General features: G+C 39.2%; 1 protein-coding gene across 5 annotated transcripts in view; it reads right to left on the bottom strand.

Moving 5' to 3' along the window:
* ABLIM1 (actin binding LIM protein 1) overlaps nt 1-14,022 on the bottom strand; it is a 211,307-nt gene that overhangs the window by 55,876 nt on the left and 141,409 nt on the right. For all 5 annotated transcript variants that reach the window (XM_074875356.1, XM_074875353.1, XM_074875351.1 and 2 more), the window contains one exon: nt 805-892. In XM_074875356.1, coding sequence (XP_074731457.1) covers nt 805-892 — 88 coding nt within the window. The remainder of the gene's footprint in view (nt 1-804; nt 893-14,022) is intronic.

Raw genomic sequence — 14,022 nt, forward strand, 5'->3', positions numbered from 1 at the left:
TTATTAATACTATAGCAAGTAATAAAAAGAACTGTAGCTTAATAGTTAACATGCTACCTTCTGGGAGAGCAGGTGGAACTCAGATTAAGGATACTTTTCAACAAAGAAAAGAGCACGTTCTTTTCTATGTGAACAGATCATGAAAAATGCTTGGCAATATCTGGGAGTGTGAGACTGCTGGTAAGAAAGAGGAGATGAAAATTAACATACAAGAAAGAAGTCACTGTAGAAAGACATACAGATGAAGTAAATGGGAATAAAAAGAGAGATGTGACCAGAGAAAAGGGAAATAGGCAAGACAAGCAAATATGATTAAGAACCAGAGGAGACACTCTGTCAATGTGCATGGGGAATGAGATCTACTTGATACAAAACAAGCTCACTGCAGCCTCTGGAAGTTGTTTCATTGCCTTTTACAGTTTGGAGTGTGGTCCAGAAGAGCACAGAAACTGATCAGCAGAATTCAGGGGAAACCCTCTCACTTTGTCCGGTATCTCATATACCAGCCTGTGTGTTAAGCTATCTGTGAGATGCCAAATACAGAGGCAGCCTAATAAATTTCATTTTTGCTACATAGCTTTTGAAAACACAGTCTGCCTCAGCTAGCATGTAGAGCCACTGCTATTGCCACTGCTGTGGCCACCTACTAGAGCAAAAGGGTTTCAAGTGAAAAAGTACGAGGACACTATTGCAGATAGTCCTCCTTATTCATATTACATGGGGATGGTTTATAAACTCCTGAGATCTGTGACAGAAAAATTACAAAGTCTGATTGTTCTTGTTTTGGAATGGAGACAGCCTTACCTTGCAGATACATTTCTTCTCCTTCCGTGAACATTTGGTTGCACCTGCTGCATCGTGCACAGCTTGGATGGTAATGCTTGTCACCTGCCTAAACAAAAATAAAAAAAAGCAAATTAGTGACCAATGCATTGCATTGCTTTGAGAGCACTCATTATTTGCTGACAGACCACTGCTGCTGTTCTTCTAGTTCACCTGTTATGACACAGCATTGCCCTCATGATGTGACAATAGTGATGAGAATGTAAGATCTGCCATACTGTTTCAGTCCAAAGGTCTATCTAGTCCAGTAGCCTGCCCTCAACAGAGGCCAGCAGTGACTACTTGAGGGTAAAAGGCTATAAGAAACAAGACAATACACAACAGCCTTTAGAAACTCTTCACACCTTCCCATTCAAGCAATCAGTGGTTTAAAGATTTCCTGGCTAGGGGCTATGTCAAAATCTATCTAGTCTCTGTAATTTGCCCAACACCTTTTTAAATCTCCACCTATGTAACAGTCCAAGGCAATGAATGGCACACTGCAGTTAGATATTTGTGTAAACCTGCTGCCTCCTCATTTTGTCAAACAACATGTATTTTCTCAATTGCTCCATTGTTACAGATTAATTTAGACAATGAACAACAGTTTTCAACCCGCCGTTTTATTCCTTGGCCTTCTTCCTCACACTGCTGATACAAGCATTAATAGAGAGAGCTTTCTAGAGCCACTTCTGTCTGGGATGATTAACTTAATTCACAAATGCTTGACTTCAGAAGCTACACTAGCACTGACAGCTTGAGCTGAATCTGAACTATTGATGTAAAGATGCTAAATACTCTAGATCCTGTTAACCCAAATCCACTGAGCCATTCCTTCTCTTAAATACATTGATAACCATAATAAACAAAGCTGATTGGATTTCAGGCCTATAAGGACAGGAAAAATCAAGGAACAGATATTGTGATTTCTTCTCCTTAGGAGACCAAAGCAACCAATGTATTAATTTCCTTGCATCAGAAACTAAGTATGCAATGCCCACATTAGGCTTTTTTAATCAAAAAATAATTAATCCTAGAAAATGACCCTTAACAGTGACAAGTAATGAATTCTGAAAGTCTTTAAAATTGTATTGGCTTTCCAAACAAGTTAACCTCAAATCCTTTTTCAAAAAATATTCCCTATCCACTGAGATGTTATATGCACAAAATACCCATTTACTCTGTTGCTGACTTGCAAAATGTTATCAAATCCATCTCCTAGTTCAATATACTTGAGACTGTAACATTATTAAATTCAACCTTTCATTATTTCTATTGAGATGAATAACATGATATTTTTGGTTCACATTCAACATTGTTTATTCAGGCTTAGTATTTGAAAATATTTATACGAGATGGTGAAGTATATGGATTAAAGTACCTGACAACTGCCAGACAACCAGCTCTACCACCCAGCCCTTCTACAGGTAAAGTTGCACCATTTAATTTTAATGTTCTCATCTGCTCCTGCCTTAGTAGTGTAGTACCTGGGCTTAAGAAAGGTCGGCAGAGATAGTTATTCACAGGGACAATGGTGTTTGTGGACATGACTATTTATCTTTCATTATCACTAAGATCAATTCCCGTCCAGGAATTTCAGCAATGCAAGACTAGAGGACTCGGTGTCTGTTAGTTTAGCCATACACTCACACTTCAGTTGCAAAAAAACTGCACTTCTCTTACTCAGATACTTCCTTAGCTGTTGATTCCTGCTCCTTACAGGGCAACATCCACCAGAGACGAATGTGATTTAGTGTTTTTTGCACAGCAGATTTAGACCTATCAGGCAAAAAAAGGTACTCTGGTAAAAGGGAGAAAGAAAGGTCACTACAAGATGTGCCTATTCAAGGAAGAAAAGCTAATGAGGGAGAAAACACAGAATTGATGCTTGACTTGCAGCAACAAAACCAATATTGAACCGAGAAGGAAAACCACTGTTAATGCTCATTCTCTTTCTACCATTTTCATTATTGGCTGTCCTCTTCATCTCTGACTCTCTCTAGAAATTATTTAACCCCAGAGGTGTCCCATCAGTTCCATTCAAAACTGGAATTTAAGAAGAAGAAAATTAAGAAACTCTGAAATGTAACGCTGGCATCAAACCACAACTATTCTGATCTGGAATGCAGGCGTGCAAAGAACGGCTACTTATATATATATATATATATATATGTGCAGCTTAGGACTGTGAATACTGAATATTCAAAGGTAGATCTCCAATTAGGACAGCTCCGCACTCAGCAGATGCTGAAATCCTTTTCTGCACTTTCTGCCTCACGCAAAAATATTGTACATAGAGAGGAAAAGCAATTTTATCTGTGCTCGGTAAAAAAAAAAATCCCAACTTTGGAGCATTCCTAGAGTTTTTCAGCAGAGTGGGGCCCACAGAGCTGCTTGTCACAAGTTATTTCAGAAATATTTGATTTAAAGATGATGGCAAATCTGCTGTCCTGGGAACCGCTCCCAGTTAATGAGATATAAAAAATTCCTAAGAAGGCTGAATCACTGCCAGAAAGGATCTTCTCCAAACAGGAAGACAATAATTGAAAAAACAGATATGAAATAACAACACAGGAATCTTTTCTGCCTGTCTCATCCAACTAGAGAATATCTCTGTGGCATAACTGCGCTGCTGCTTAACAGAGCTCAAATTGTCAGTAGGCATATAGATTTTTCTGAAATAAAATTCATAGCTTCTCAGAAGGTATTCAGTAGGGTAGCTAACTAGCTACACTGTCGGAACTGGAAAGAGTATGGGGCCTGTTACATTATTATCAATTAACCTCTGAGATATCGCATCTGAGATGGGATTCTGTCCTGTGAGATGCTTACCTTTGTACATTAAGTATTATCTATGAAGTAGGTTTTATAAAGAAATAATTCCCTACTAAGCACCCTGGTGCTCAACTAAGGCAATGTAGTTTTAAGAAAAATAGGTAGGATCCAGCAGAGATACCTATATTGTGAGAGGACCATGGCATGTGGACAAAGAAAATCACACATTCACACCTGTATAGTTTCAGCTTCTGTTCTTCCAGTCTGGCCTTTGAGTGTGGTGGTTTTGTTTTGGGGTTTTTCGAGGTTCTTGTTTGTTTTTTGTTTAGGAACAACGAAGCCATATTGCACCTATGTTTTAATCAAATGCTGCATTTCATTGTCATAAGCAAAAGGTGCCAATCCTTTGGGTTTGTGTAGCTCCTCTGGCAGTCCTACCCCAGCCTTCTGAGTTTCCTGTTCCTTGTTTTGTAGTTAATTCACAGTAACTTTGGGTCACAGTAACTTTAGCTCAATCCATACTTTGCCCTAAAAAGGTCTGTATCAGGTCCATCTAGTGCTAATATTAATGAGTCTTTCACTTGCTGTGATCATCTGATAATCGTTCCATTTATTTTTCTCTTCATCACAAATCTTTCCTTGAGTCCTCTAGAACAAGGTGTCTGGATTCAAGTACTCATCTGTTAATTGCTATAAGCAGTTTACGTGTTTTTAAAAGCCAGGCTATTTATAGGAGAAACAAATCCAGAATTCATCACAATATTATGTGCAGACCTGTGGCCTCTCTGGAGGTTTTTTCCTGGAAAAAATCGATACATTACTGTCAAAATAATATAGTTTAAATGACATACACGTGTCTCCTCTTCAAAACAGCTAAAGGGACGGATTTCAAGTTTGTCAGATCTTTCCCCAAGGCTGAAACAACTGGCCAAATTTTAGCCTAGTGTGAGTGCTGATGAATGAACACCACACCCCAGATAAGGCAGCCTGAGAAGTCAAAGTGCTAACATATCCTGCACTGGAGACGTTTGGGGGCAGTTACATACCACAGCAGCTGCAGTTGTTGCTGAACACTTCTGAACCAGTTTGATGAGTTTTCCGCCCCAGCAATGTTTCTATGACTCGGGAGTGGAAGCCTTTCTTCAGTGGGTATCCACTGGAAAATATTCTGCATCTCAACTCACTCAGGGCTAATCTTGCTACGCCTGACTTGCTGTGATCATCTGAGAAAACTGGTTGCTAAAAATCAGTCAGTTACAATGTATTAGGAAAACCTTTTGGATCTACATGAAGATGAAATATTCACACTTTTTAGACATCTGGTCTTGCCCAGCTCTCAGGCTACTAACCCCTCATTCACTATGGCCCGTGTGCAGCTTCCTGTAATCTTATGCTAGTGTGCTGTGGACTGTGAGGTTTATATTACAATCATGTTGGCACTAACAAGTAACATTAATTCAGTGCACATTTGCCCTGAACATTCTTCAGCCAAGGTGCAAGAGGGATAAAGCCACATCCTTCTCACTATGCCTAGCTGCCCTTACCGCTTCTCAAGTTCACTTCATGTCCAGAAATCCTTTACAGTTAGCTTTGCTACACAAGGACTTCTCAAGTGGCATCTGGCACCCTGCCAGCAGCAACAAATCACTTTGTTCAAAATACAGCTATTTAGCCACTAGGTTTTGATCTATCATTTTGCTTATGATCCCTTCTGAATTATTTCAGCTTTGGTTGAAGTCTTCAGGACAACCCAAACCATCAAGTGCAAACTATGACCCACAGAGGACTGTCAATAAACTAAGTTTGAGTAAGCCGAATTAATTGCTGTAAATACCTTGGTTTTCCTTAGCTAGAAGTGCTAAAAACAACCAAAATAATATTGAACATTATTACTCTCACTTTTCATACAAATTCTTACACGGAATTGAATAAATCAACAGCAATTTCTTGTCAAATGAAATATTAAACCTACATGTTACTGTCACTGCCTATAAATTCTCTGTTAAATCAACTGGCACTTCCATTTGCAGCAGAAGCAAAGAACATCTGTTATCAATTTATAACAATATACAAACTCTTCCGACTTTCCTCTTTTTCTTCTACCCACACTGACAAATCTAAAATAGGTTCTCAGATTAAATCCCATTTGAACAGAGTAGAAACATTTAGATAAAAAGAAGTAGTAGTATATACTCAATTAGCAAATACTTCCAGAGCCTTAGAACTGCAGAATGAAGAAACAGTGGCCAAAGGTGTAAGTGTCATTATAAATGTTAATATACAGATGTTAAATCTGAGTAGCTTTCCATGGTTCTGCAAGTCTCACTGATTTGTTTGACCAGTGACATGTGCGTTATATTTATTTTCTATATATGCTAAATACATACAATACACAATATGTGCACTATATGCATATTTGTGTAAAGAAAATAGGGTTTAACATTATTGTAGATAGTATTACGGTTCTATTAATTCTGGTAATTTCAAGACTTGTATTGGAATCAAGTCTTGAGCAACACTTGAGCTTCAGTTTCCCAGTCTACAAAGAAGGTTAAATAACAGCCAATGTTCATCATAAAATACTTTGGAGAAACCCTACCAAGGAAAACCATTACAGAAATGTATTCCTAATGACCAGTCCTGAGAAATTACCTCTCCTCTAAGACTTATGAATGACAGTTACAGGCTCAGTAGTCAGGACACATGGATGATGGGTTACATAGGGAAACTGGATGTGTATATTCTGCAGAGGACATGTCCCACGTAACATTAGCAAAAGCACAAGTTCTATTATGTATATAGACCTATATACCAAGGCCAAGACTTATAGTAATCGTTAATGATGAGAGATCAAATTTTCCTTAGATCACCTTTTCAGACTCAGCAGATACCAATTTTCAGCCTTCTTCCAGCAAACTATTCCCTTAAATAACTTCAACTAGGACATACAAATCCTCCTCAGCTGATTAAACAAGTCTGCAATGCCACTCTAAGAGGCACTGTGTACAGAGGGCTTTGAAGGCTCCCCCTAACGGGGGGTAACAACCCTGGACAATTATCCAGAACGGATAATAAAGATCCCAGAACACAGCCATCACATTACACACTGCGTGTATCAAGCTTAAAGAAACCTCTTGCAGTTTAAAAGGTAAGCTAAAAGGCTAGGAGGTAGAGAGGTGTTTGAAGCACCAGTTAAACACAATGCCCTGAGGTCCTGTACAACCCCTTCTCACACCGGTGATGCTCCAACTTTTCACAGTGCACACAACACTTTCTGCCTTCAAGATGCCTTTGGGGATCTCCTGAAGCCACAAGTGTACTGGTACTCCGAGGTGTCAGGGAAGGCAATGGTGGGTATCACAAGAATGAATCCAACTCAGGAGCTCCAAATACGGCTGCATGCAAGGTGATGTAACATGCCCCAGAAACCCAGCATAAAATGTACCTGCGTTGAGCACTCATGCAGCTTTAACCCCATGGTAACAGAACTTCAAAAGCCAAGGATTGTATTTTCCAAGTCCATTCCCTCTGTCTCCATTTCCCACAAGACTAACTTTTATCCTCCGAGTGCTTGTAGAGCTCTAGTCTGGTTAAATAAATGTCTTCCTCTTTGGTGAATGTGAGAGCTTAAGATTTCCTATTACTCATGCCTTCAGTTCTGTCCTTTCCAGAACAACAGTGAAAAAGAGCCAGAGAGAACAATAACAACAATCCCACTAGGAGAGCTCACATGCCAGCAGGTCTGGTAGAGGAGGAACTAATTACCAACAGACATTTTCTGCTGGCCAAAGGACACAATTAAGTGCATATTTGTTGCATTACATTCACACAGCTGCACTCACTCATTCTCCATTTAAAGACATCTAAGCAGTCACCTGAAAAACAGCTACTAAACACGTAGAAAGCTTTACTTTTCTAATACTATTTAAATACCACAAAACCTGCTATGCTGCTGAAAGAGTACATTTAAGAGTAAAAGCCCCCTCCTTCTTTTACTTTTTAAAAAATTTTTATGAACAGGCATAATGGGCCTATTTGATGGCCAAACCTAATCAAATATTTAGTTCTACCATGACTGAGGAGAATGACCTGATTTCTTAACTCTCTTAAGGACTAAGGAGCAGCACAAAGAATAACTTCAACTCATCTTTTAAACCCTTAAGGAATGTCATGAATTGTAAAACAGGAACTGTGGCAGTAGCCTACCATTTTCCAGTGAAGCTTTATTTTAATTACTTGCAGAGGTCAAAGAACCTTCAACCCTGTTTGATGTTCAGTATAACATCAAATTCCCTCGTTTCCTTCTCTGCATGCTTCTGTGATCTCAGGAGTGGCTGGAACAGCATAAACACTATGAAGACCAAAATTTGTCTCTAATAACATCCTGATCCAAACTGTCCACTCATTTTTCCCAGGCTCTTATCTGTTTAGCAAGTCACTACAAATATCTGCGCTCAGATTTTTTTTTTTTAAAAAAAAAGGGGGGTGGGGGGGGGGGGCAGCTCCTTTGCTTCCAAAGGACTTCAGAATCTGTTTCTACCAAAGGAAGGAAAGTGTAATATAATTTAAACATTGAAAATATTCTAGCCTGATAAACCCTTGTTTGATGTGTATCTTTAAAAGTAGGTCCTTCTAAAGCTGTTTTTTAACACTACTATCACAATATCTCTCAGCACAGTCTCTGCCTCTGCTCAACCTGAGACAGGACGGAGCAGCGGGAAGCAGAGCTCACACGGGCAGTTCCCAGGCTGATGGGCTGAAAGACACAAGATGGGGGGAGGCGATGGGGGGGTGGGGAAAGTGGGAAATGGAGCGTGAGGCCATGACTGTAAATCTGAATGACAACGTGCATGCAAGAGATGTGGAAGACCCTCAGAGCCTTCCATTGATTGCTGTACTGCCTTAGGTAAGCCAGAACTGCAGCTGTCCTGCTGCTATGAACACTTCCACTGTTAATTCATGCCTTGTTTCTGATTTTTATACAAAAATACTTCCCAGCATCCCAACAGTGACTGCCAATGTCATGCTAGTATATTCCTTAACAGATGGACTGTAATAAACTTTGTAATTTACTAGCGTTAATTCTGTCAGCATACAATATTGTTATATCCATTAGTTGCTGCTAACAGCAATGCAATCATTAGCTGCTTGCAATACAATTTTTCCCTATAGCAAAGATGTGAGTAATGATTCAGGCTAAATCCTCAGTGGTGCAACTGCTCTGCTAGCATGAAGAAACAGTCCTCACAGCAGCTGAATATCAACTGGACTTACTTTAGTAAGATAGTAGCCTTTCCTTGTGACTGCACTGTCAGCTCTGCTTTGGGTTCTTACTTTTCTGCAACATCCAATGTTGAGCAAGTTGCACACACAGGTGAAATGCTCAACTACCAACTATGGTCTTTATGGGAGCTACTTATTCTGTCTTCATGGGGCAAATCCACCTATTGCTACACACAGGACCAAAGTTAAGAACTTATATTATCTACACAGTTAACAGCAGGAGGTCAGTACAAAGAAGATAATTCCACTCAACTAAGAAATGTACCCACAGTAGCCTGAAGTGGCTGGTTAGAATCCTGTGCGTGGTACAGAGGAGCAAAGCAATAGCAAGTACAGTTTTATTGCCTAGTGCAGGATTTTAACATCTCTGTTAGGATCCTGGGTTATATTTATGCACAGAGAAATCTATTCCCAGTGACTGAACATGTAGTTAATCAGAAACAATCCAGAGGAAACATATGCGCTAGATTTTATAAAGATTAATTCTTATCTAATTACAATACAAATTTGTGAATTCACTGCCTTCATTGCTGTTATTTTAGGTGCACGAGGGCAAAATCCAGCATCTGCCATTTAATTTTCTTTTAAACCGTATTTATTGCACAGTTTTTTTTTTTTTTAATTTTGAACTTCACAACAGCAAGCATTTGGCAAGGCCTGATACAAATCCCTCCTCTATTTCTTAACAATGCTGGAATAGGTCCAGTTTGTAAGTACAGGTGTGGACTTTCTATGTCTTCTATAATCTTTAGGCTTCACAAAGCATTAGAGAACTAAATATTCCTTTACCTTGTATGCATTTTTTCCAGCATGGATTTTTGACATGAAAAGATACTTCACCTAAAGGACCTGATTACAGCCACATTCATATTGCTGGGTTAGTTTGAAATCAGAATCAGCCAGCAAAGCTACTTTGCAGTAACTTCACCATAGTGCCAAGGGCCTTTTCAAACAGCCTAATACTGGCATACTTTGTCTCAACCTGCCAGCAGAACACCTCTACTGACTACCAAGAGTGTTGTGTAGGTCTGCTGAGCTGTACAGTTGAGTGCGCGGTCTCTCTGCAGCAAGGTGAGAAAGCCATTCCAGCCACAGCTTCTAGCCTGCTGAAAGCACAGTAAAGCCCTTAGCTTGGTTTGCTGCTGGGTGTTAAGTTATATCACACATGTCAAGGGATGTTGTTGCGTGAATGGATTATGTACTCAATGCATACAATATGCAGTCTTCCAGTAGTCTCCCACTTCCTAAGTCATCGTATTTTCTTTCGTTAAGTGATAACAGGACCACTGAGTCATCAGGAATACGTGAGTTCAAAAGTGAAACACAACCATGTTTCTCCTTTGAACTCTCATGAACTGCGTGAACTGACTCCTAGTCCCTCGACCTGTCCCTTTGGCTGAACTTCTAATAACAGAGCTTGATGTATATGCACTAGCAGATCACATTAACTGAAGTATTTGCAGTGCTGCAACAGTATCTCTGAAACAATGGGAAGGAAGTATCTTGAAAGACTGAGATATTACTCATCTATTTAATTAGAACAACTTTCTCAGGAGAACTATAGCTGAATTCAACCTACTGAAATTTAGCTAGAAAATTCAGTAACAAACCTACTTTGTATCTTAAAAACACTCCAACAGAATTATTTCATAAATCAGAAAGTCTTGTACCTGACAGCAGGTAGTAAATACCAGACGTCATCCTAACATAAAAGGTTATTTGCAATTCCAAAAATGAGCAATTATCTCCATTCTGATCACAATTTGATTGCATTTATAGAGACAGAAATAAAGAGCAGTTATGCATGCATACATATATATGTGTATGCATGTGGAATTTTAAAGGAACATACATATTCCTAGATCTTAAAGCAACCACAAAAGGATAAACTCAGAAAGTTTTAAGACATCCTACTGAATTTCCTGAATTCTATATTCTAAAATGCAAACAAAAAAGTTAGCATGGTCCATATGCTTGATGCACAGAAAAATCGTAAGATCCGAGATACAACTAACTAAAAAGAAAAAAAAAAAAAGGCAATGACTTAAGTTATTAAGTTAGAAATACAGATAACCAATAAGAAAGCTAAAGTTACCAAAGAAAAAAATAACTATGGACAGTATGTTTAAAGACAGTAAGAGTCTTTATTAAAGCACGATAGGAAAAAAAAAAACCAAAAATAAATCACAGATCAGGCAAAGGTCCTTTGCGAGCTGTAGATGAAAAATCATGAAAGATGACACAGAAAAGGTAGGAGTATTCAGGAGGTGTATCTTTCTGGTCTGTATTTGACAATGCCAAAAGACATATTCTTCCTGTTTGATACTGTTTATTGAGCAAGATTTATTTTAAAAGTTTGCCATGAGTCAAGATTTACATATTGGGAGACTTGAATAATTTGCACTCAAGAGTCTTAAGAAAACTATAGCTAGACAGTTCTCTGACAGATGGAAGTGTTAGCAGGGGAGGCTCTCCTGAGCCAGATACCTCAGAGATTACTTCCTTCTACCCACAGCATGAGGTACCTCTACTACTGGCCAAGACAAGAATATAAAACCTTTCCTGGTAAGTCTGCTGATAACTCAAAGACAATGCTTGTTTAAGCTATCTAAACTCAACAAGTATGTTTTAATAGTCTAACGTAACATGCCTGCAAATCGAGAAAGCAGACCCCTGTGAGACTGAGGGCCATATTGTGGGCAACAGCAACTGAGAGAGACAGTTTGAGAATATCATTAATAATCTCCCAGAAAATGCTCTCAGAGTACCTGAAAGGGCTGGCTCTTCTGATCATTTAATGTATACAAAGAATATAAAGGAAAAGCAGAAGAAAGGTTTTGCTTTTGACAACAGATACTGCAACATCACCATAACAGTGATGAGTGCGTACATGTGGACTTACAGAATAGCTCAGTGGAGAGCCATCAAAACAACATGAGTCTTCAGCTGTGAACCTGAAAGACTCAGAGTCAGATCATTATTCAGAGAGAGGCTTCAGAGATCACTAGATCACAATGGATGGGTGATTAAAAGCAAAGAAAGGTGATAATAGCAGGAAAGAGCATGAGCTTTTCAATCCCATTGAAAAAACTATGACAACATCAAAACGCTGAAGTTAGACAAATTTAACCTCAAAATAAGGTGAAGTTTCTAAAAAGTAAAGGTAATTTAAGCAAGAGGGAAAATTTTTGGCTTTACAATCACTCTGCAGTCTTCATGACAAGGCAGGATAATTTCCCAAAGGGTAAGCTTTCATTTGGTTTCTAGGGGAAAGGTCTATGATTTTTAAAAGAGAAGGTCAAGCAAGATGATTTTAGCAGTTCCTCTGACCTTAAAATCCATTACAATGGGCTTTACATAGACAGAAGCTTTTACACATGCATCAGGCTGCTGCTAGGGAGCACAGGTCTGGACCAAACCAGCAGAATAATTAGAGTCTGAGCCTAAGGCTACACTGGAAAAATTTCCGATAGAGTTAAATCATTTCACTGAGACCTGTCTCGGCTAAGCAGCAAAATTCCCAGTATAGCAGAGGCTTTGCTGCTAGAAGGGAGCTTTTGTTGATGTGGATTGTGGTTCAGAGAGACAGTTCAAGTTCAATGCCAGGAGAAGTTCTGGGGTTGGGTGTGCTGCATCAGCACTGGAATTGCTACTGACCTGGAGAGTCCAGCGCTGTGACAGAGGTCTGTGGTATGGGGAAGGCTGAGGGAACAAGTCAGTGTAGCACTAGGCAAAACTCATATTAACCTATTCAGTGGGCAAGTGCAAACCACCTTCTAACTGATAAAGCAAGTGAGAGCTTGGGAGAGATTAAGCAACTCACCTTGGATCAAAATTAATGCTTGCAGCAGAGCCAGGCAGAGAACTCAAATTCTCAGACTCCCAGCCCTGCTGGACCTCCATGCAGGACACCACTAGATCCAAACAACTGTAGTTGATTTTTTTGTTCATCTAACACAAAACTGTCTTTCCAGTTTTCTGTCAGAAGGCTGTTTCAGGAACTGTGCAACCTTTGGCATGTGATTTAGCAAACCCTGATCTTCATTCTGATGTCTGCATTCAGTTCAGAGGGAGTGTCCCAAGAAAAACAGAGAAATAAAAGTTGTGAAGGCCAAAGGAGGGGGGAAAGAAACTAAGCTTGAGGTCAGACACAGAACATCGTAGAAAATAACCAGAGAATATAAAACAAAGATAGCCTGTAATAAACAAACTAGACATGAAGCACTCGATTTATGCTAATCTGTACCTGGTAGACTCACAGATTGTTCTAACAGGAAAACATGTTAAGAGTGAATTAATTTAGTGACTAGAGGCTTCTCTTGTAGCGAAATGATCCTAAAAGTCACTGTCATCCCAACTATTCTGATCCAATAATCCTTTAAAAAGTCTAAAGGATGTTTTTTATCCTTGGTTAACTGCAGTGCTACCTGCTACCTTTGGAAATCTGTTCCAGCAAGAGGTCACAACAAGGAACAGATGACAATCTAGGGAAGGGACAGATTTTCTTAAAATATTTTTCTTCCCAATCACATTGCTCTTAACTCCAGAGTCACCCATATATAATTATTAGCCTGGATTTTACTACATTAAGACATTTCTCGGGAATCCTCATTTTGTAATTCTGGCCAAAGTGTTTATATTACACTGAAAGGGCTCAAACAAATGAATTTCTGACAATCATTGATTAAGACTAAACTGTGATGCATGAAAGATTTGCTTGTGTTTTGCTTCAGTTTGTTTCCCAAAGACTCCTTAACTGTTTCCCTAGGCCTCTTTGTTTAGAAAAGAGTAAAAGACTCCCTATGTAAAACACTGAGAGCAGACTGAAAGCCTTCAATGGACACTTGGGCAACTCCTAGAATGGGCAAACTAAGATAAGGGGGACTCGAACAAAAGGACGCAGAGATCCTATCTAGGGAGGATGATTCTGTCGATTTAGGAAGAAGGCACCTGGACTTTACTTCGCAGCGGATGCTCTGGAAAGAAGAAGGTCAACTAGCAAACACCGTGAAGACAACTACTTACTTCTTCCCTCCACCACTGAAGACTCTATTTTTATTACGCATGCTCGGACTATGTAAATGAATTCTGGGAACTCATTATCATAAGACACCCCTTTCCAGAAAATCTAATGAATATGTA

This window comes from Strix uralensis, chromosome 7 (genome assembly GCF_047716275.1).
Source record: "Strix uralensis isolate ZFMK-TIS-50842 chromosome 7, bStrUra1, whole genome shotgun sequence".
NCBI lineage: Eukaryota > Metazoa > Chordata > Aves > Strigiformes > Strigidae > Strix > Strix uralensis.